Source organism: Antrostomus carolinensis, unplaced genomic scaffold (assembly GCF_000700745.2).
Source record: "Antrostomus carolinensis isolate BGI_N321 unplaced genomic scaffold, ASM70074v2 scaffold12034, whole genome shotgun sequence".
Taxonomy (NCBI): domain Eukaryota; kingdom Metazoa; phylum Chordata; class Aves; order Caprimulgiformes; family Caprimulgidae; genus Antrostomus; species Antrostomus carolinensis.
The window spans coordinates 6,933-30,661 of record NW_010311435.1 but is presented as its reverse complement, the minus strand read 5'-3'; the positions used below and the strand labels follow the sequence as shown (position 1 = coordinate 30,661).

The window sequence follows — 23,729 nt, the reverse complement described above, 5'->3', positions numbered from 1 at the left end:
AACCCAAACCATTCTATGATTCTATGTTGATTTCTGTCCCAGAGATGTTGGCAATGGCCCTGTAATGCTTACAAGGCCGTGCCATGTAGGTTTTTTGCTTTTGGGAAGGGTATACTAAGAGATAGGGAAACAGTGAGGAAGCTTTCTAGAGAACAGGTTGTACCTGCAGATTTTTTCCCTTCTGCCCCCATAAGCCGTTCAAGAGGTGGACTTTGTCATGTGGAACAGGGGTGGGACTCAGTCTGAGGCCAGTCTTTCTGTTTTGCTGTTTGAGATTGACTCTTCAAATTGTAAAAGAAATAGCTCATTCTGTTAGATTAATAGAACAAAATCTTTTTTAAAACAAATTTTTAGAAAGCAGCGTATTTGAATGGTTATTTTCTTTTTTGTTCTCTTTCAAGAAGGACACTTAACCATATTAGAAGCTTTTTCAAAAGCTTGAAGTTGATCCTTCTCTGTGAGAACAAAGATGGTTCTATTTTCTATCAGCACTCTGGCAACCTTCTTCTATTTTCATTGGCTATCAGAAGTGCTTTTTTATTTTGTGTAGAGTGATTGCAAACATAACAAATTAGTTGTTAGCTTATTCTGTTATTACTGTTAGCAATTCCATGTGCTGGGTTTTTTTGTGTATGAAGACAGAGGATTTTATCTTTATTATTCTGTCAACATTTTTCTTTGTAAAGCTTACGTTAAACAGAAGTCTCTTTTTTTGTATATTTAACTTACTGTGTAATGATTAATCAAGTAATTGGCAAGTTTGATAAGGTAACTGACTTTAATATATTTGTTTTAATTTTGTTTTGTTCTTAAAAATAACCAAAAAGCAGGCAGAATTTTGGACTTGCTTCTCTGAAATGACTACTTTCTTGTTGCAACTAATTTATCTTGTCTTTTTAAGGATATAATGAACAGTGAAAAAAGCTATGATTCATTACCAAACTTCACTGCTGCTGACTGTAAGTATTATCTAGTTGTGTTACGACTTTCAGTGAGCTGGAAATGTGAAACTTCTGAAAATGTTTTTGCAGGCATCTGTTTGCTTGAAGAAATGCGTGAATTAATGTGTATAAGCATTTAAATAGTGATATTAAGGAGCGTGTGTTTTCCATACGGAGGTCAGCACTGGAATTGGGCTAGTTTGAGTATAGATAGGAATGGTGCAAAACCCTGTGCAGCTTCTGTCCTTGCTTGTATTGCATTCCCATTTGCCTGGACTTCTGGATGGAAAGTCTTACTGGCTGTTGTGCATCGGGAAGCAGAGCTGCTGGTCCTTTCCTAGCTTGTTTTTTGGCATGTGTTGGGCAGAAAGCTTTGGGAAGACACTGGAAGGCTGTTAACATTCCTATGAGTTAGCATTAGCATGGATTGAGGGATGATGTACCAGAAAAGAGAGAGAATCTAGTGTTTTATGACACTCCTGGATGTGCCAGATGTTTTATCCTGTTTTCTGTTAGACTGTTGTGGATGTGGGATGGGAGATTAGGAAGGCAAAATCATTGAACCTGGTGGAGGAGAACAGAGTAAAAGCAATAGACTGCTGATAAGTCTTATGGAGGAAAATGCAAACTGCTGGCATAGGGAGGGTGTTAATCAAGCCTGGCACTAAGAAGTTATAGCTAAAAACTTCATTCTTCACCTTTGGTATGAGTTTGTTGAGTTCTTTTTAAGGTTGGTGTGTAGTCAGGTGAGGAGCAGCTGAAACTGAAAACAGTTGGGATTTTTTTTTCTTTAAGGATTTTGTTGGTTCACTGTACTAATTTGCCTTTGTGTAATGTTCTCACTGGGGAAACAGATAAGGAAAAACTTTTTCCTCAGTGCTACATAGCTTGTTCGAAATCTGCTGTTACTCAGGAGCATGGAGAGCGGAAAGGCTTCCCTGTTTTGTTTTTTTTTTTTTTCTAGTAATTCCGTTATTTCAGGAGCAGTTGCAGGTCAGTGACTGTGGTATAATTAAGATAAAACATCTTTATTAATATTTTATCCTAAAAAGCTAGTGTCAAACTAAAAAGTTGGAGTCAAAACTGAGACAGAATATGGGTTAAAACTAATGAGTAGCTTTACAGTGTCTGTTCATAGTTTCTTAATGGTTGAAGGCTAGAGGTTACAGAAATAAATTTTGATTCAATTGAACTCAACTAGATCTTAATCACTGTCCTTAGAAGCTTATGTGGCTTTGTGCTCTAATTCTTAGTTTATAGTTCTAATCCAGTGTGTGGTGTGGGATTTATTAGGGGGAAGAGAAACTATTGACCAAAATCTGGTACAGCTTTAGTTCTCTTAATTTGAAGTGTAGTTATTACCTCTTGATGTGAGTGTAGGAGAGAAAGTGGTTGTGTTATTCTCTGCTTCCCCATGACTTGAGAGGAATGGAATATGTGGTCTTGTTTTAACCTGTACAGAGTAAATGGATGGATTCTGGTTTTAGATGCATGTTGTTCTCTGTCAAATTAATTTAAAACTGAATTTAGTTCCTATAACTATCCTTTTATTTTGTGAAGAAAGAATAATTAAAAATATTATTATGGAAGTAGGTCTGATTCTTTGAAAAATGTTTTACATATGTTCAGCTTAAAACCTGTCTTAAGAGAAATAAAACCTTACTTATTTTTTCAGGTCTAAGACTTCTTGGTATAGGAAGAAACCAGTATATAGATCTAATGAATCAATGTAGGTCTTCAAAAGTAAGTTTGTCTTTAATTTCCTCTCTCCTTGCTTCCCCCCTTCCTCCCCCTCATTATTTCATGGGAAATGAAGAATGGAATAAGTTTTGTGGATCTGGTTAGTTTAATAGTATGGCTAATTGAATGTGACATAGTGTATTGCTAATTATATTGCATTTCCTGAAGGTAATAAAGAACTTTGTAGTTCAAAATCTAAGTATACTAAAGAAAAAGATATTTAGTGCTACGTTTTTGGTGGATTTTTTCTTTTTTTTTCTTCACAAACTTACATTTTCAGAGCTATATTTACTCTGTGGCACCAGATAAATAATGTATCCTGGCCAGTATAAACATGGAATAACGACAATGGTTCTGTAAGAATTATTCCATGTTTCTATGGGTGCAGTTGAGATCAGAGTTTATTCTGGGACAGTCCTCCATCTAGCTATAAATTTTTGTAGGATGTATGTTTTTCTCTGAGGCAATGGTAATGAATCTGAACAGGAGTCCTTGGATGTGAACAGCACATGATTGTAATGACTGTTGATAAAAGTAGACCCTTTAATTTGCAACAGTTCCTTTCTTTCTTTAGGAAACTTGTAGGTGCTTTTGAAGTAGCTTCACAGTGCTCCTTCAACCAAAGTGTGCTTATCAAAATCTGAAGTTGATAGAGTGAACCAAAAAGTAATGGAAGAAAAGCTGTTTAGGTCTATAAATAAACAGTACCCTCTAGTTTTTCTTTCTTGGACTGAAATTCACTGTACTTCTTTAGCACCGTGCTTACTGAGAATGTGGGGTACTTTGTCCTTTGGGGTTTTTTTTGTTTTATTTTTTTAAGATTGTTGAACTTCTTTAAAATACCCCAATTGTGTACTTTGTTTGTTGTGTTCTCTTACCTGTTCACGTTATAAAATGTCGTAAGTAGTTGAAATTTGGGCTTGATCCTAATGTGTTTGAATAGTGTGGTTTTTAATTAGTGACACATACAATATGAATTTATCTGAGGATTTAGAACATTTAACAAAATCAGATGTAAATATTTTTTTTTTCCTTCCCATTTTCATATGATTTGAGGGAGGAGAGAGTCTTTTTTTTTTCTGAACAGGGATGTGCTTTTACTAGATGACAAGGCTAACAGTATTTGTGTGTATCCAGTCTGTGAATATGATGTAATTAAAAATGGATGCTTATAAAAATCAGATTATATAAAGGTAAATGGCTGTCTGCACATGTGAAGTGCTCTTTACTATCTCAAATGGATTGTACCACTGCAGAAATTTTTCAGAAGGAAAAGTGCTCATGATCTGTTACCCGTGAAACCCGTGGAGATTGCTATAGAAGCTTGGTGGGTCGTGCAGTCTGGCTACATCACTGAGGACGACATCAAGGTATTTCAGTATGGATTGCATCTCTGATTTTAGTTGAATAGTGGTAGTCCTTGAAAACAGTGCACTGTCCTTCTGCACTGTGTACAGTGCTGAGGTGGTTCTGTGTCAGCTGGTCTGTGATAACTAGTGTGCACGATGATATGCTTTGTAGGGGACAAGCAACAAAATACGTTTCTTAAATTTCATAGTTAAGTGCTGACAGCTCAGTTTTCACCAAATGTTAACCTTCAGTTTAGTTAGAATCAGAATGTCCATGGACTTTATTTTATACATACTGTCATTGTTTCTGCCCCTTGCATGTACTTATTTTTTTTTTTCAATGCATGTGAAAAACTTGGGAGCTGACTTAATTCTATTTCCATCCTCAGTTTCTTTTTACAGTCAGCTAGTCATTTGATCTGGATTTAATTCCTTCTCTTTTGTTTAGATTGTAATGTATTTAAAGCAGTGACAGAGTTTTTTTAGCTGTTAACTTGGGCAGTGGCTACTTATATTCTGACATAACCTGAGGCACTTTACTTTGATATTGTAATGGACATCCTTCTAGAGCGTTTATAGTTATGTGGTTGAATGCTTAGTTTGGAACTTCTAAAGAGCAAACCTGTTATACTGTGGGCTTCACCTACCAAATGCCTGTGCAGTTCAGTACCATTCCTAGACCATGTGTAATTTTTTATGAGGACAAGAAAAAAAATAATTAAGATTTTAACAGGAACTGCAGTGAATTTTTCAGTGCAAATATTTTGATTAAGAACATGAGTTACTTCCTATGCTTATGATTGACTTTGAGGCTGTAATGTTTTTGGATTTTTTTTGAGTGGTATTGAATAAGTTGGATAGACTCATTTCTACAAAAGACTAACGTGATTTCTTTTACCTAGATTTGTACTACATTGGAGAAGTCTGCTATTGATAAGATAATTGATTCAGGTCCTCAGCTTGCTGGTTCATTAGACTTCAATGTAGTTCACAGTAAGTGTTTAATGGACATTCCTTTTCATTTTGTAGAACTTGCTTAGTAAATTCAGAGAGTAGGAATAAAAGGGGATGTAGACAAATGAATCATAAGAGGAGTTGGAGGAAAATACTCAAGAGCTCGTACCGACTGTAGTCTGGATCTTATAAATGGTTTAACAGTGAGCCATTAGCAGCTGTTGCTCCGTTACTGTTTGATTCAATAGATTCTTTCAGTAGAGGCAGTCAGTAAAGATTGTGGGGGAAGTAGATGAGGACAAGAGAAAATAAAATTAAAAATGTTGATAATCCTGGGTGGTAAAACTTCACTCCTTGCTTTTCAAAGCAGAGTTTTTGTAATTTTGTACTTTTTGAACACCGTGAAAATGGGGCTTAAATCTAAGAGGCTGTCTTGTTTCTTAAAGGTCTGCAGCTGTTACTGAAAAATGATGTAGACGTGTCTCCCTGTTTTAGCATAACAAGTATTAGATGTAGACAAATCACGTTAGTCAAGGGAGTACAAATTCACTGACAAACTCCTCCTTGAGAAGTCGATCTGTAAATGCTTGGTTTACTACAAGCAGTTGGATCTGTGCACTGTACTTCTGTTAAGAAATTGAGGCAGAATTTCACTGCCTGTCGCTGAAGCAGGACAAAACAATAAAAAAAAAAGTGAGGTAGGTGAAATTCAAGCTCTGAAGTGGATATGAAACACTATAGGGCTTAAGAAAATTTGAATTCAGAAAACACTTAATGATCTTCCTCTACAGGTGTCCTGATGTTGCTTGTGGAGAGGGTTACAGCTCAGGTTTAGTAAGTTTAGAAGGATCTAATGTACCTTTTTACCCTGACTCATGTATGGAATGTACGGACAATTAATGTTAGGAACTGCCAATAGGATGGGATTTTATGGCAAAAGAGGACCATTTAGTCCAAACTATGATGCCATCAGTACATTTCTAGTAAGTAAGAATGTATCAGCTATGAGAGCTGAAGGAGAGACAGTGAAAAACATGTTGATGGCTTGTAATGTCATCTTGGTCCATTAAAGCTGGTTTGTTGGTACACATTGGTTTGCATAGCTGGGTATGTGTCACTGCCCGTGCTGTTGTGCAGCATTTGGATCAGCATGCATTCAGGTTAGTTGTTGGCATATTGCAGGCATTTTATTTAATATCTGATTGGGGGTAGCAATTCTACTGTATATACTATAGATATATACCTATGTACATACATTGTAGCTGGACTGAGCTCTGTGTGTGTGAAACATCTGACAGTCTTGCTTTGCATGTTTAATAACACTTCACCTGAGGGTTGTTGGTACACTTCCTCCCTGCTGTGGTGAATATCATGTAGATGGAGTTACATTGGGTAATGTCAAAGGAACCACTGACAATAAATTTGGCTTATTTTGTATTGTGTAATTTAGCTTTATGCTTTACTATTAGAGTGCACCTGTTACAAACCTTAGACTTTAAAAATAACCATGCTGAAAGGTTTTGACCTTCCTTAAAAACTTCTCCCTGGCTTACTACTCCGCAGAACTCAGTTGAGATGCTTAGTGCTCAAATCATAAGTGTCATTTAAATTCTACCATATTGTTGTCCTTATTGTATGCAATATCCCTCTGTATCTGCTGCAGCTTTGCTGATGCCTTGGGCTGAAGTGCCCCAGAGTTTATTTTTGCAGTTGTATAAAAAACCAAAAGGTAGCCATCATCCTCAGCTGATGAAACTAATTTAGGACTAAAATCCACTTCTTGACAGTACAGTGATGAGGGTGAAAACTAGATTAACATCTTTGTCAAATGTAGCTGCCTCAATCTGTGGTCAGATGTCAAATGTAGGTGCCTCTACTGTGCTTGATTGTCCTGAAAGTACTTGTAGAGCTCCAAGTGTACTGCATCGGACTGAAATAAAGAATTCTGGTTTAAAGTGACACCTGTTTAGTATTAGGTGTGGTTTATTGATCCATGTATTGCACAGTAATATTCTACTGTGGAGGCTATTAAGAAAAATGACTTTAAATTCTGAGTTGGCTGAGGGGGAAGTCTTCTTTGTATCGTTAGTACTCTGGAAAATGCTTTTTTTCTGAAATTATGTACTTTTATTCATAAAGGTTTGTATAACAAAGGATTTATTTACCTTGATGTACCAATATCTGATGACAGCTGTATAGCAGGTAAGTAAATATTTAATAGTATAATATCTATGTTTTCTTGGTTTCATTTCAGCTATCCTGTAGGTGTCTGTCTTTAGAGCTGCTTGTCTGTGTACATGAGCTGCTTAAACAAAACATTTGAGCTCTGAAACTTTTTCCTGACTAAATGTTTTCAACCCTATTAAAACATTGTTTTTATTGTATATAAGATTGATTTCAAGTTGAATTCTTAGGTTATTTTGCATATATATTTAGGTAAGATGAGATTCTTTAAAAAGTTATGGTATGAATTAATAAGTACCTTCCCATACATCTAATGAAAAGGAAGAATGGCATAGAGAAACGTGACTGCCTTACCAGAAGGGCATGGGTTTTTGACTCCTATTTTCTAGACAGACACAACTTTTTTTATAGATATCTGTTCCATCCTTCATGGTCTTGTCAGCTTAATTATGGTCATGTGCTGTGTCTGGGGACTATGTAGGAGCTTAAACTAGCACAGCATATGGTTGCCCTTTGAACAACTCATTATGCTATGCTGGGTCTCGGGGGTTTCTGAATTCACTGTAGTCTGCAAAGACATAAATTGTTTGGAACCTGGCCGTGCAGAAGGAGTTGTCATTACTGTAGTAGAGATCAGTTAAGTGAAAATCCTCTAAATACAAGAGAGTTATTGCTTAGATAATAGCTTTGGGAGTCTCAGCTCTGGAGTGTGTGGGTGGAGTGGGTTTTTTGTGTCCCACTCCAATCAGAGCCATGATTTAATCTCCATCCATGTTACAAAATCATTTTGTGGGCTGGATGGCTGGAAGTTATCTGTAGCGGAGGAGCTGGAGACTGCAAGGTTATGATGCGAAATACAGCGGCTTTAGTTCTTATAAGAAAACATGTTGACAACCCTTACTTTTCTTAAGGAGTGGGAGAATTATAAATACAATGTATGCTATCTTTAGGCTTTTATTATTTCTGTCTGGGAAATCCTCAAAATTACAGGTACCATGAAAACTAAATAAGTATAAATTTATTTTTCCTTTTTTATGCGGTTTCAGTTTAATAAAGCAAGTTACCAAATTGTAATTTTGCAAGTAATTCTTCTTTTTAGTGCCACCACTTGAAGGTTTTGTGATGAACAGAGTGCAAGGTGATTACTTTGAAACGCTCCTGTACAAGATATTTGTTTCAATAGATGAACACACTAATGTGGCAGAGGTACGTAAAACTTGCCCTGTGTCAGGGAGATAGGAAAACTTGAAAGGGCCCAAAGCACACTGCTGAAAATACTTAATGCAGAGATATGGATTGATATGGACTGATTTTATTTACAGGTATTGCCAGGCTTAAGATCCAACCTGTTTCTTTTATCTTGAATGTAACTTTTATAGTGCTTCAGGCTTGAAGGAGTACCTTTGGTTCAGTGAAACAATTCCATCAGCTGGAATGAATTTGTACAGGGCTGACTGATGTAGGCTGTTTTATGAGCTGGAACAGAGTGTTTTGCTAGTGTGAAATAAAAAAAAAGATTTTTTTTTTTTTTTTTTTCTGGTAATGAAGGCATGCAGGGTCTTGACTTAAAATAGGAATGTAACTATTGCATAGGTATTTATAACTTTGCTATGATAAATATGTTTTCATAAGGTCTTATTCTCAAAACTTGGTGAATAAGCAGCTGAAAAATACCCATTAAATATATCTGGGATTTGTTTTTGTCTTTGTCTTCTGATAGATATGATTCACCTAGAAATGGTATCCATGATTAACCTGGAAATTACACAGTAGAAGATAACTTCATATTTCTTTTGCATGCTTTTGAAAGCAATTATGAGACATTATCCCCTTTTTTATTTTCATCACTTGCAGTGAAGACAAAATTGCTCGTACCAGTACAGGCTGGGTTTAAAAATAAAGCAAGCCAACAACAAGATGCTGAAGCCCACAAGTAGTAAATTACCCTACATTGTTGATACTGTATTGTTGATTCCTCTGTCTTCTTTTTTTTTTTTTTTCCAGCTTGCAAATGTCCTAGAGATTGACTTATCTTTGGTAAAGGTATGTGTGTGTAATGCATCTGTTGAACTTGATGTGGAAAGTTCACTGTCTTGCAACTGGTTTTCATATAGCATATTGCTTATTATGTGTATGTGTGTTTCTTCAGAATGCTGTGTCCATGTATTGTCGGTTAGGCTTTGCTCATAAAAAAGGCCAAGTAATAAACCTGGATAATCTTCATCCATCATGGAAGAACGTTCCTTCAATAAACAGACTGAAGTAAGTGTCTCTGTTCTTTCACAAGGCTTATTTTTCCTCATTGAAGAGAAAGCTAGAACCAAAATCTGATTGTAAAGCTGTTGGTTGCTTTCTTTGACTTCTGCCACAACAAACCTCGCTTGGCTGTCTAATGTGTATAATTACAAGAATACTTGATTTTCTTTTTAATCTGTGGAATAAGTGGTGATAGTTTAGCCTCTAAGTTCAAGGTACTACTTCTATTGCTGTTAGTGCTGGCTTTTTGACTTTTAAATGCCTAGTTGCTTGTTCTTGAAGCAGACAAGTGTAGATTTGCTTTAAACTCCTGGGGCCAGAAATAACAGCTGTTGCTTTCTAGTACAGAAACAATGTCTTTTGGCTCTGCTGTCAGGGAATATGTACATGAAGTTTACTTGCTTGCTGTCACGTGCCATTGCAGTTCTGTCATCGACACTTTTTCATATATGTATATCTATATCAAATCCTGGGAAAGTGATGTTAATACCAGTAAACAAAGGGTTCTCCAAGTTGGAGTGCCAGGTTGCATTAATTGTCAGGCACTTTTGGTTCAATATCTGTTAAGCCATTTAAAATGACTGCTATGCCTGAGTTTTATTTAAAGCTAATTCAGAGTGTGAGAACAAAGTGAATGAGATTTTTTCCATTGGATTCTTCTTCAGTGATGGTGGTTTAATTTTTTCAAACCTTTTTCAAAATCTGGTATTTTCAAACCCCCAAATAAACTTTTCTGCTGAAGCTAAAGCAGGACTCTGAGGGACATCAAGCTTGACTGGTTTAGGGCTCAGAAGCATTGAAAGGTGTGGATCGGGTATGCCTATGCATGGACTTACTAGCACTGGAAGGCAGAGATACTTCTCTGGTGCTGCAGTGATCGATAGATGTGGATTTTAATTCACATTAATAGGAGTACTTTGGACCCTCAAAAGATGCTGCTTTCATGGGACAGTGGGGAAAACAGAAGTCCTATACAGGAAGTTGGGTCATCAGCCACAGATACAGATACCAACAGTCAAGATGATCCAGGTTAGCACTAACAGTGAATTTTAATACATTAGGATCAATTATTTTTATATTTCTAGAGTGCCATAGGCTGTAAAGGGGTCTAGAAGCAAGTAAAACACAGATTGTGTAGATCCTTTCTTCATACGGAATATTCAGTGGGGGAGGTGGTACCTACTTCTTGATTTAAAATTCTTTAGCTAAATAGCTTTTTCCTGAAGATGAGACTGATCTGTATTCTGGATATCAATTGATGCAAAAATACGAACTTCTGAATTCAGTCAGTCAGTAGTTTAGTAGTGATAAGAGAACTCTGTTCTACTCAGTATGGCAATAACTAATGTGGTTTATTTTTCTTCTATTTTTTAGTAGATTTGACTTAAACTTGATGATTTGATGTTTAAATTAAACAAATGTGATAATTTATTTTCTTGTTGTTCTCTATTAGCTGAAACAGCCAGCGTGAGCAGCCTGAATCTGTCTAGCGGACACACAAAGCGTATTGCCTTCCTGTTTGATTCTACTCTCACTGCCTTTCTAATGATGGGAAATCTTTCACCAGTATGTCAGAATTGTTCAATGTATTATGCCAAGAATAAATACTTAGAGTTTTAAAATACTTTGACTTCAATATAATACAGCTGTAATTATTTTTAAAAAGTTCTGTATTGTTTGTTAAGAAATGTTTTTACTTAAAACTTTTACTCGCCCATTCCATTCTCAAAGAATTAAGGAAGTTTTGTTTTGTTCTTCCAGAACTTGAAAAGTCACGCGGTCACTATGTTTGAAGTTGGGAAACTGTCAGATGAGAGTCTTGACAGCTTCTTGGTGGAACTGGAAAAGGTAATCTGTTACGTGTTTGACCAAATGCTTTTTCAGCACTTGAAGTGTTAAAGGGATCAAAAACCCCACAGTATTATCATCGTGTAAAGCTACTTATTTAGCAATGCAGTGATATGAACAAGCACCTGATCATACCAAACCTAAGCGATCCAGTTAAAATATTTCTTATTCACAGCATTTATACCTCTAGTGGCTTTCAGGGACACACCATGCATGTACATGAACGTGGTGAGTTAAGTGAGTTCTTGAACTGTATTTGCTGGAGCCTGTGTGTACACACACCTGCATTAGGGCTTGCTCAATGGAAGTCACTTTCCTTTTAGTGAAGTGTTAATATTTCTGGAAGTCTGCACATTGTTTTTTGTAGGAAAATTTGACCGTTATGTGTTGGAATGGTTAACCTATCCACCTCTTAAAGGTATTTCTAGAAGGACAACTGTAGAATTATGTAGAAGCTTTGCTGTTAATGGCTCTATCATTTTATACCAGTCAGGATGACTGGACATTTAAATCCTTTTACCTAAAAGACTGAGTTATAGTTCTGGTTTATAGATGTTGTCTTTGCATACTTTTTGACTGTTTGACTAGCATGGCCAAGACTCGCTTTTCATTTAATAGTTGCTGTAAATCACCTTTGCATATAAGCTGCAGGGTTGTTACTCAATTACAAAGCTTTAAAATACTAATTTGTTAATCTTTCCTTTCATGTAGCTGATGCTTATGGAAACAGCCTGCCACTTGTGTGCATTCATTTTGTTTCTTGTTTAGGTTCAAAGCACAGGTGAAGGGGAAGCACAGCGGTACTTTGATCATGCTCTTACACTGAGAAACACAATACTGTTTTTGCGGCATAATAAAGACCTTGGGGCACAAGCTGTACAGCCTGATCAACCAAATAACGGTACTGGGAACACTTTGGAGGAAATCCTCCTAAGTTTGTGTACTTATCTGCCATGGACTCAGCTTTCTGATTAAGCTGGTATTTCAGAAAGCAATCTGTATCCCACTTGTTTAAAAATATTTTGAAGCCAAACCATAACTTTTTCATCATCCTTTGAGCCTGCGTTATGGGTTTGCCTGCTGAATGACAGATTTGGTTGCCAAGGCTTGGACTTAACATCCAGAGCAACAGATTAAAGCGTAATGATGGCAAGACAAGCTGAACTTGAGGAAGGGATTGGTTTCAAATTGTGTACTTCTGCAGATAATAGAGGAGACATTGTTTATACAGAGTTGTTCTGTCAAAGAAACATTTTTCAGGTCATGAAAGGGAGTGTGTTCTTCTAATGGGAGTAGATTTTTTTTTTTTTTTTTAATTATATCTTACTTGACTTCCTCAATATGTTCGTGCTTATTTCCTGGGATGAGTTAGTTGGTGAGGAGCAAGCTGTAGTTCTGTGCCAGACAACCCTGTATGACTAGAATTGCTAAAATTATGTACAGATTTATTAAAATTCACTCCAATAATTTAAAACTTAGTTGTGGATAAATGTGGTATTCATGACTTCTCAGGGGATAATGGGAAATCTGAAATAATGTTTTGGGTTGTATGTTCCATCTTAAGTGATAATTTAAGAATCTTACATTTTTGACATAGGCTTTCCCTTGGACCTCTTACGATGTGAGAGTTTGCTCGGCTTGGATCCAGCTACCTGCAGTAGAGTTCTCAACAAAAATTATACTCTGCTGGTTTCCATGGCACCACTCACCAATGAAATTCGACCTATTAGCAGCTGTACACCCCAGGTGAAAAAATACTGGCGTTTCCCCCATTATCTAGTAATATAATATCTTAATAGCTTTGTTTTGGATACATCTGTTAGATGTTCCCTTTAAAGTGACTCAATTATTGGCATGTAGAATAGTATTGCAATTAATCTGAAAAAAGAAAAAGTGTTTAGTGAAGAAACACATGAAAACTCAGTAAACAAAGTTTTTTAAATTTATTAGCAGTTTATCTGTTCAAGTAGAGTCAGTGACAGATGTTTTGTTCTTGAATTTATATTAATAGAGAATACCTTACTATCGGCTTTCTGTGGAGTCTTGCAATACTGGACTAAGTACCTAGAATATCATCAGCAGCAGAGTAATGCATTTGAACTTGCAATATTAAGTTCTTTCTAATTTCTTGAATAATCTCTCTTCAGCATATTGGACCTGCAATACCAGAAGTCAGTTCAGTTTGGTTTAAACTGTATATTTACCATATAACTGGGCAAGGACCACCCTCGCTGTTGCTCTCTAAAGGAACACGTCTTCGGAAACTTCCAGACATTTTTCAGGTAATGTATACATGGATTTATTCTCCCTCCCTTCTCCAAATGTTTCAAAGATATGCTGCACACTGTTTAAGGATAGTGGTTGAAGTCAGAGGTGCATTTCATTGTAAATGATATACCTTTTCTAGAAACAAGTTTTATGTAGCATCTTGGTTTGTCTTCTTTCTAGGTTCTGAAAAGGGAATGCTACTTACGTCTCTCTTCTTGTCACAATGTGACTTCAGTGTGTTTGATACCACCCCTTCCAATTTTAGTGTAAAATGTGGTACTGCAGTCATTGTGAATTTAAGTTTGTAAGCCCATCCCTGGGATGTGTTATAAAGATGTAGAAGAACTATATCAAGAGATAGAGACCTAGTATGTTGTGCTTTTCCTAGTATCATGTAAGAAAGGACACCTCTACATAAAACTTTTCCTGGTTTGGAAGATGGCTCAGATGATCACTTCCAGTTTGTCCACTGTAGAAATCTGTGATGGAGACTTTTTGAAATTTTAAGCTGTAATGCTCTCTGCAGTTCGAATGACAGAATAATTTAATAAAGGTTGCACTAGGTTGGACAGAAGATCTTCCTAGCCCAGTAGCTTGTCTCTAGCAGTGGTTGGAAGTAGGAAGAATAAGCACAATATATAATACTTCCCCTTAAGACCTTTCCAGCCCTCCCCGTGTTCTGGTCTGGAACTTCCTGAGCTGAAATTGGTTTTGTATATAGAGGTTGTGACTGGAATTCTTGTCTCTGCAGTGATCAGTTGCTCTCCTGAATTCCTTCCAGCCTTGAATCCACCTAGCTTCTTAGCATCCCTACAGTGCTTTGGCAAGGAATCCCAGAAAACAGTGCAGGTGATCAACTCATGCCTGAAAGACTTCAGATGCTGCTTTCTCCCATTCTGTCTCTGAGATGATAATAAGGATAAATGTGCCACGAAGGAGTACTGTTAGGTATTCTGTGTACTAGGCCACTTCCTAGATGGAAGTGGCCATCTAAACTTCTAAACCTGCCTGAACCAAAAGTCATTGTATCTATTGACTTTGATTTGAAATGCCACTGACACTTAGCAGTATTCGGGTCTTGCTGCTCACAGTGGAATTCATAAAATAATATTGTTCAAATTTATAATTGCAGAGGGGCCTCTACAGTTTTCATTTCGTCATTCCAAGCAGATACTAGAAGAGCTTAATATGTTAGAACAGTATGGAGACATTCATAGAGGGATGTGTATTCTTAGGTGTATCTACACCAGAAGTTGTCTCTGGCTCTAGGATTTGTAGATGTATTTTCTGTTCCTCAAACCTCTTTCACATGTTGTTTCCCTTTGATTTCAAAAATTTTGTTGATACTTCTGTGTTATTTAAGTAATTCTTACAAACAGGATTTAGTAAATCAAGGCTTCTAGAGCAGAAGGCATTTTGTAAGGCCATTGGTAATGAGCTTGATTCAAACCGTAGCCTGTTATTGTCTTAAACTAGCAGTAAATGTATGGATTGTGCCCTTCTGTTAGTAAAAAATGTTCAATGTAGTGGCCTTGGAAAGCTTCAGTACTGGTGGGATCTCAGTGTGCTGACAGGTCAGATTTTCTTGTGCTAAATGATCTCACATTCTGCACTATCACAGACTTATTGGAGCTTTTTTTTCCTCTGTGTACATATGTGGACGCTGCTGTTTTGCAGTGTCATTTTCTTAGGGAACTGTCAAGACATTTCTAGAAATCTTCTGGAGATGCAGGGGAATTCAATCTTGAAAACTGAGAAACTAGGAAATTATTTCCTAGTCAGTGTTCTTGTCTCCCTGTCCCTCCCCCTTGGATAGATGTTTTGGGGGTTGATAAATATTTGTTCTCGTTTGATGGAGTTAGTTTATCTAGCTTATAATTTCCTTTTAAATTAATGTGGGATTATTTTAATCTCTTATTTGCTAGGAGGCTGTTGTGTTGGCCACATAGTTCTACAGGAATTGGTGACAGAAACCTCCTGTTCAAAATACTATCTGAACTGTCTTTACCAGGAGTATGAGCATGAGTGATCCTTGGTACAAAGTATAACACTTGTTGTAGTTACTTGTGGTAACTTCCTAATTGTAACAATATGCTAATGTCTAACTCTAGTATTTCACTTTATGTGCTTGAGTAGTCCGTTACAACTGTAAATACTCTTAATTTCTCTCTTCTAGGGTTATGATCGCTTACTAATAACGTCTTGGGGTCATGACCCAGGAGTAGTTCCTACTTCAAATGTGCTCACAATGTTGAATGATGCTTTAACACATTCTGCTGTTCTAATTCAGGTACAGAGTGTCTGTATAAATGATGGAAACATGCATAATTGTTTGAGTTAAGCTGTTTACGTGCTAGAGTAGACTAACCATGTAGGAGAGCTACACTTTTGCCAAGAGCTGAAAAATACATTTAACTTCTGTAGCCAGTGCTGCATGATTCAGTGGTGGTTAAGACATGGATTTTGAACTGAATGTGTATTATTTATGCATTATTGTATTATGGGCACATATAATAGAGTTTTGCTACCTAAAAATGAGATGTGGTTTTTCATTATGTTGGGGATATAGGAATCTGGAATGAAAGTGAAGAGCCCACAAGCTTCTTAGATGGTAGAGATATAAGGTAGCTGGGAGTATGAACTGTTATTCAAGAAATGCACTTTTTTGAGTGCTTGATATTCAGCTTTTACAGTAAATTATAACAAAACATGCTCTTTATCACAAACAGCAGAAATAGAGTGGGCTTGTCTGTTTAGAAGTAAAACAGCTTCCCGTTCTTTTTCATTAGTTCAGCTGAATGCTCTGAATTAATAATTCAAATAAAAGTTCAATATTGTAACAAACATAAAATTATACATTCTCAAAGGCCCACTTGTGACAGCTTTGACTGCTCAAAAATGTTCTGTACTTAGGAGTGGAAACTCCATTTTCTTCCGGAAGTGCTTGGTGGTTATGAAATCTGTTTATAACTAGTAATTAGAGAGGAAAAGTCCTCCTCTTCACTGAAGTTTAACTTCAGTGTGTTTACTCACCTGCATTTTAGGGGGAAGGATGGGGTATTTTATTTAATTACTTATTTCAGATGAGCAAGAACTTTAATGATCTGCTTGTTTTATCCACTTGTCTGCTGCTCCTTAAAAGGGAGCTAGTAGTAACAGTAAGCTAAGCTGATGAGTATATTTTTCTGTTTCTAATTTAATTTCTTGATGTTCAGGGACATGGCATGCATGGAATGGGAGAAACAATGCACGTACCTTTCCCATTTGATGAAGCTGAGCAGCAGGGAGGTAACTGACTGTCTTTAATGGAGTCTGTACACCATCTTACTTAATTTTCTAGCATATTACCTTGTGCAGTAAGGTTGCAATAATCCTTTTAATACAGATTTTCTTGTACTTGTAAGTCAAGTTAGATGAGAAAATTGCAAGAATATTTAAGTGGTTGACAGGTCTGTTCTGAGCTTAGAGATAGTCTTTTCCTTTCTGTCTTCACTGTCATAATGAAAATGTGTTTTCTGGCCTCTCTTCTCCTAGCACAGATGTAAAGAAGTAACTTCCACAAACACCTCCACATCTTTCTTTGTGCATATTTGCTTATTAACTAGCATCTTTATTAACTGCATAAATAAATCTTCTGTGTATTCTATTCAGCATCTCTATGTAAGATAGGTGAGACCAAACCTGAACAAACTCATCTTGATTAGCAACACTAGGAACTATTATGGAGGTTTTTTCTCCAGGAGCAGCTTTGTTAGCAAAATCTTCTATTCCTTCATAGTCTGCCTAGCTCAACTGATTTGACAGGAATCAAGATGTTCTGAAATACTCCTCGATGAGTAGGACACAAGCTTTGCATAGTTGAGGCCTTGCCTTCCCAACTGAAAGCTGTCGTACAAGTATGAACTTCCAGATATGAAACCTAAAATTATTTAAGCTACCACTTAGAAAATTCTGGGCCAACTAGAAGTAAAGCTAACTTCCTAATTAAGTTTTTACTAGTTCAAAATGAGTTTTGTTTATATTTGCTCTCTCTGGGATGTCTGTTTTCTTCTGACTTGATGCTAGGTGAAAAATCTTGAAGGCAGAATCTCTTAAGTTCAAACTTGAACAACTTAATGTTGAAACTCCCTGTTACCCTCTAATACTGTATTCTAATTCTTCAGAATTTCAGATGTGTGGAACGTGTATCTTGTATTGAATTTGCTATAAAAGACTCTGGCACTGAAAGAGCTGGACATCTGATTCCTAGCTGAACCTTGCCATCTCTGCTGTCTGTATGTGTCTGTGTGTGAGAGAGATATCATCTTCTGTTTGTATTTTTCTTTCTCCTTGGCTCTTTTACTGTACTATAAAATAGCAATTAGTGCTTGGTGTGGGAAGACTGTGATCACTTATGTGTTATCCCAGATCCACCAGTGTGATTGCTAAGATGGAGCATTACAAGAGAGAAAGATCCAGATAAAAAACTTAGCCTGGCCTAGAGAGGAACTATATAGTTATGGATGAGGCTTCTTGTAAAGTAAGCTGGAATATGTGTTGTTTTCTACTAGACTTCTCTCGTGTGAACATGGGCATTCATACGGCTTTAAAGATACTGAGAAGCAAAGTAGACTTGCAGCACTTTTGTGGCTATGTCACCATGTTGAATCCTTCAAGTCGGCACACCAACAGAAAGCTGAGTGATGCTTCTGATGGAAGAGGTTGGTTACAAGTAACTGTCTTTTTTGGCTGTTCCCTTAATGTTGTGTACAATCACTTTAACAAAGGTGAACAAAGGATTAAATTACTTGATTTGGAACTCTACAAAATAGTATCCACCACAGATAGGAATCTATTTTGTGTGTAAATCTATTGGCATTAGGCTTACTTCCTAATTCTTCTTTGTGGCTAGCTCAGAAATAGCAAACACAGATTGAAAAATCACTGGACTAGAACAGTCAACAGAAGGGGAAAAAAAAAGAATAATTTCAAAATATTAAAAGTAAATTGTCTCATTTTTATATGCCAGAGCTTAATATTTTGTAAATGTGTTGAAGATCCCTAAGTGACTCTTTAGTCCTAAAATGAGTCAGGGCCTATGTTTCTCCATATATCCGTGGAGATACATGGAGAATATAATTGTTTGTCCAATATCCATTCCTCCAGTTTTATAGCTGTGTGGGCTTTGGGCAAAGCTTGTGTCATGTTCCTTGAATCAGGTGGTAACTAAACTTATATTCATCTGCATGTTCATGTAAGAATTACTTTACCTTTAGGAGAGGCTGAACTAGCGTCAGGATCTGATGTAAATGGGAGCACAGAATCATTTGAAATGGTAATAGAAGAAACCTCAATGGATTCTGCAGCCAAGCAAAGCCTTGAAGGTAAAAACAAATGGCTTATACTAAACACTTTCAGTCCAATGAGATCTCGTTTTTAAAGATCTGAACACATTGTTGTCTGATTGTCTGGGACAAGTGCAATGCTAACTGTTCTTAAAATTCAGATTCCCTTAAATCTTTGAGCAGTTCAGTAAATTAACAGTCTTAAAAAGTATGAACTGTCCAGTGGATCCTGATCTGATACAACTGATTCTGGGATCAATGTTCTTGCTTTGTCTTAAAATTTGGTTGTCTTTATTTCCTTCTGTAGTACCCACAACAGAACTGGAATGGGTTCCCCTGGAATTATGCTTTGGCATTCCTCTCTTCAGCTCTGAGTTGAATCAGAAAGTCTGCAGAAAAATTGCCACTCATGGATTATGTAGAAAAGAAAGGTGAGCTGTGATTTATCAGCTGCAGGTTTAACAGGTTGTATGTATTATGTTCAGAGATTCAGCAAAAAATGATGCCTACGACTCAATGACTAGAGGATCCAAACTGAGCTTAGTTTCATAGAGTACCTAATTCTAGTGTGTAAGGCGGTTGCTTTTTGGCTCACAGATACCAGCTATAATGTGCAACCTGTTAGTCCTTAGTTGTGGTAAGATTAAGATCAGGCTGTTGTTTTAGTTTCTACAAGGTGAAAATTAATTCTTTGTAGTAAACTGTCTATGAACAGATAAGGGAAAAAAAAGTAAATTTGGGTGCCTTCCTCCTCATTTCCCCTTCCTAGCCTAGCACAGGCTTTCTTTCCTCCTCCTAACCATTCTGGGGTGGTGGTGGGAGGAACTTATTGGTAATGCTTTGGTGTAGAATGCATTTAGCTCTTGTGGAAATTTTCTTTACTATTGTTTATCTTACTTGCTAAGTTTAGTCATGCCTTATGATCAAGCTCTCTGCTGCTTTTTACTGAAGCTTTTCTTTATGAAAGATTACTCTTTCAACAGTGGGATTTTTGGGTTTGTTTCTTTTGTTTGGAGGTGTGTGGTGTGTGTTTTTGTGTGTTTTTTGTTGGTTTTTTTGTTGTTTTTTTTTTCCCTAGGACATGGTTGGCTTAAAGATTTTATTATAGTAGTTGACCTACTTTTTAACAGCGTGTCACTAATCTGCTTCTTAAAAGTCATGTTACTAGACTGTCCTAGATAAGAATGAAACATGATAAAGTCTAATAAATTAGTCTATTATGTAAAATAGCATTTTTCAATTGCAGTAATTTCACTTTAGTGCAGTGTAAATGGTAGGGAAAATAGCATTTAGCTGAAAGGAGATGAGTCAAGTCAAGCATCTCTTCAGTGATGACAATATTATGAAGCTTTCTGGGTCACATGATGTGAGGTACTACTAGAGTTATTTGTGAGTAAGTTACTGTGGCTGTACTTGTAAAAATTTGCCCATCTTGGACAAAGCTTCTTCTCTTTCATTTTTGACAGCCTTCAAAAGCTCCTACATTCCAGTAGAAAGCTGTCTCTCCAGGTCCTTAATTTTGTTCATTCATTCCAGGTAAGGAGCAGTAATCCAGATGTACATCCTTGTTTGATCTGTTATCCCTTTTTGCCTTCCTACTTGCAATTGTTGAGTGTATGGAAACATACATGGCTTGTTTTATTTGTTTTTTCTTTAAATAGTAAGTGTATTAAGAGCACTATTAACCTTAAATTCTACTAGCAGTAAAAAGTGAGTACTTCCCTATCCCTTTTCTAGTCTTATTTAATACTTGTTTCTTAACTTCTCTAGTTGTATCTTATGTAATTAGTTTCATTGTTTTTTATGGGATTTGCACAGCAAAATTGTTCTGAGGAGGATTTTTTTAAGGGCATAGATAGAGAATAAGGACCTTCTGTAGCAAGCAAGAAGGAATGCCAGGTCTGTAGCCTGCTATAATTCTTCATGGAAGTGTAAGCAAGCAAGGCATGTCCACATGTAACATGGAATCTGCTTAGCTGCTTAGGTCTTAGGATACTTTTCTCTAAAATTCTTTTCAGTAGGGTAAGGAACTTGCAGGTTACTTAACCAGGTACTGTTATGGATGGTGTGACCCTGAAACCGCTTCCTCATGAGAATGTTGGAGATTTCCAGTCGGTTAGAAGCCTTTAAACCATCTGTCAAACAGTCTCAAGTGACTTCTGTCCTAATCTCTTGGATGTTATCTCTGAGATACACTGTTCTTGATGAAGAAATAGATAGAGAGATAGAGAGAAAAATAGAAATAGATAGAGAGGAAAAAAGAAGGTGCTGAAGTGATTTTTAAGCTTAGAAAACCAAACTTATGGGGAATAAAACTACTCAAAATATGGTCAAGTCAGTGCTTCCAAATATATGCATAGCCCTTGGCATAGTATGGGGTAAATAGCAGTACAACAGCTGTCCTGAAGATTTTATAGATTCACATTCATTTCTCTAGGCCTTTCCTTCAATTTTAAGCTTCAGGCTTCTCTGAAGGTTTCTTGGAAGCCAAATAATGCATGCACAGATGCAGCTGAGGCAACTGTATATTTATTTCATGCTTCCCTTTGTTTATTGTTTTGACTTCCATAATGATTTGGTATTTATTGGATTAAAACAACACACTTCAGAAACACTAAGTGTATTTGCAGATTAGATTAGCCTGTCATGTTCTATTTGTTAAATCATTCATTGTTTGTCTTGTTTTTAAGGCACTATTTTTTTCTTCCTTTTGCTTTTAGGAAGGTATTTCAACACTGGATCAGCTCCATGATGCTGGTTCTTCAAGTTCACTTTTGCAGCCTGTTTCTGCAGATATGGGTGTTCCCCTTCCTGCCAAGAATCTCATGTTCAGAGAAGGTGTATTATCAGAATGGAATGGATAGTCCCCTTCCTCAGTTTTTTTCAACCACACCTAAGGGACAGGTCAAATAGGGATTCTCATGCATTGATCACTAAATGCCTTTCTTCTATTATGGTTAATTCCTAGTGCCAACCACCAAGAAGTGTACTGCTGCTGCAGCATAACCCATGTGAAATAGCATTACAAAAATGTGTTGTGGTGCAGTATTGGGGAAGTGCTTAAACTGTCTAGAACTTGTTACTCATTACTGCATATCTTGCTGCAACAGAGAGCTTTTTAGCTGTCAGCACTGTTTTTATCTTGAGACAATCTTTCTTTTATAACTAAATACACCCTTTCTAGGCTTTCTGATGATTGTTAAATTTCTATGCTGTCACCACAAAATTGCAATAGTAGTTTTCTATGTTCGTTACTCAGACATAAATTCTGTTTAGTTTTGTACTGTATTACTGAAAATCTTTCTGTATAAAGGCAAGAGATTTGGCTCTTCTCCTGAAAGCTCAGTGAGACTAACTGTTAAAAAAAAAATCATGATGATATGGGGCATTAAGAATTGTTGAATTCTGTAGTTCAGCTTAACACTGGGGCCTTGACAAATGAGTATAATGGAAAGAGATTTGATGCTTACAGGTGGCTGAATTAGTGCAGAGTCAGAGACCTGCTGGTGACTTAAAGCCACTTCCAAAACGAGTGGTGCACTTTAATCTCTGGCAGAATTTGATGGAGGTGTGGAATTATGGAAGGGCTGAACTGGTAGGCTCTGTTCATGGAATTCTTCAGGATGATGGATTCATTTTTGTCTTTGTATGAAACCAGGAGCGTCTGACACTTGATCACACTGGTTTAATCCCTCATTGTTATTTGAAACTGGTGATGATTGCTGTGGGGAAAACTCCTGATGTTGTTTGTAACTTGAGTTTAAGGTATATAACTAGATCTGTCCTGTTGACTAATGTTTGAAAGAACAGAGTTCTTGATTTTTCACGTGACAGTCATTAGCAAAGGAAGGTAACAGCAGAGGATGTGTAGGCAGATACTTCTCTGAATGTGTTTTCATTGAACCATTAGCTGCTGATTATGACAAACATTAACAGGGAGCTGTTTCATCTAAAATCATGTTCTGGCTTTATTAGTAGGAGATGATTTTATGTAGCATGATTTCACTTTGTTTATATTAGGCATTAACAACTTTTTGCCAGCTCAAAAAAAGTCTGTCCTGTTTAGCACACGAGGACAAGAGCTGTAAAATGTCAAGGCTTTTAACCTGGTCTGCCAACACTCTTCTTACTGGAACTGCCTTGTTTTAAATAGTCATAATTAAAAATGAGACTTAACTATCCTACAGTAAGTAAAGGACCAAGGATCTGTGGCATAGATGATGCTGGACAACAGCAAGGTGAAAAATGGCAACATTTGGGTTCATATCCTGTTCTGTATGGCTGTAAGAAAAAACACAACAGAATTTTGAAAAGGACAAACGTACCACAATAGGATAATGCAGTGGCTTCAGTTACAACTGTGAAAATTCCATTCTTCTTTTTTTTCCTTTGCTTTATATACATTCCTAAAGTGTAAGTGTGGGGCTTGCGCTCTAAGAAACTGGAAGTCTGTAGTACTTCAGTTTGCTCAGTGCTGCTTTCTTACATCTGTTTTAGTTTTGTGTTTTACCAACAGCAGCTGAATTTAGTATCCTGTGTATATTACAGAGCTAGATTATCTATATTAAGTTGATACTTTTCACTACAGTAACTTTTGTACCAGACGTGCATATTCTCCATAGTGGTTTTTTGTTTAAGTTGCCTTATTTCCTTCAAAAGAAATTAAGGAGGAATGTGATGTCAATCTGCTAGAAATGGCAGAGGAAGCATTTACTGTGAGAATTGTTACGGAGATTAAGCCGATATCTAGCACTGTAGAGGAACTAAGCAGTAGGTGATGACTTAGACTTTCAGTACTATAGATGTTACTTTAAGTGCTACAGTGAGCTGTAGTAGATGAGCTAGTTTGGCGTATTGTATTGAAT

At 36.7% G+C, this 23,729-nt stretch overlaps 1 protein-coding gene across 1 annotated transcript; it reads left to right on the top strand.

Annotated features, from left to right (window-relative positions):
* Nucleotides 1-907: 907 nt before the first annotated feature.
* Nucleotides 908-21,741, top strand: FAM91A1 (family with sequence similarity 91 member A1). Its single transcript, XM_010166737.2, has 21 exons — nt 908-959; nt 2,617-2,684; nt 3,938-4,051; nt 4,933-5,023; nt 7,124-7,186; nt 8,268-8,374; nt 9,173-9,211; nt 9,318-9,430; nt 10,335-10,453; nt 10,878-10,990; nt 11,186-11,272; nt 12,041-12,173; nt 12,870-13,018; nt 13,420-13,554; nt 15,717-15,830; nt 16,756-16,828; nt 18,091-18,240; nt 18,796-18,903; nt 19,172-19,295; nt 20,331-20,400; nt 21,585-21,741. The coding sequence occupies exons 1-21, from the start codon at nt 908-910 to the stop codon at nt 21,726-21,728; spliced, it is 2,166 nt and encodes a 721-aa protein (XP_010165039.2). The 3' UTR covers nt 21,729-21,741.
* Nucleotides 21,742-23,729: the final 1,988 nt, after the last annotated feature.

Excerpts from the sequence above, each read along its gene's own strand:
- FAM91A1 (XM_010166737.2), top strand. The coding sequence starts at position 908 with ATGAACAGTGAAAAAAGCTATGATTCATTACCAAACTTCACTGCTGCT. Across the intron at positions 16,829-18,090 it reads TGAAGCTGAGCAGCAGGGAG|ACTTCTCTCGTGTGAACATG; the intron begins GTAACTGACTGT and ends GTTTTCTACTAG. Across the intron at positions 18,241-18,795 it reads TGATGCTTCTGATGGAAGAG|GAGAGGCTGAACTAGCGTCA; the intron begins GTTGGTTACAAG and ends CTTTACCTTTAG.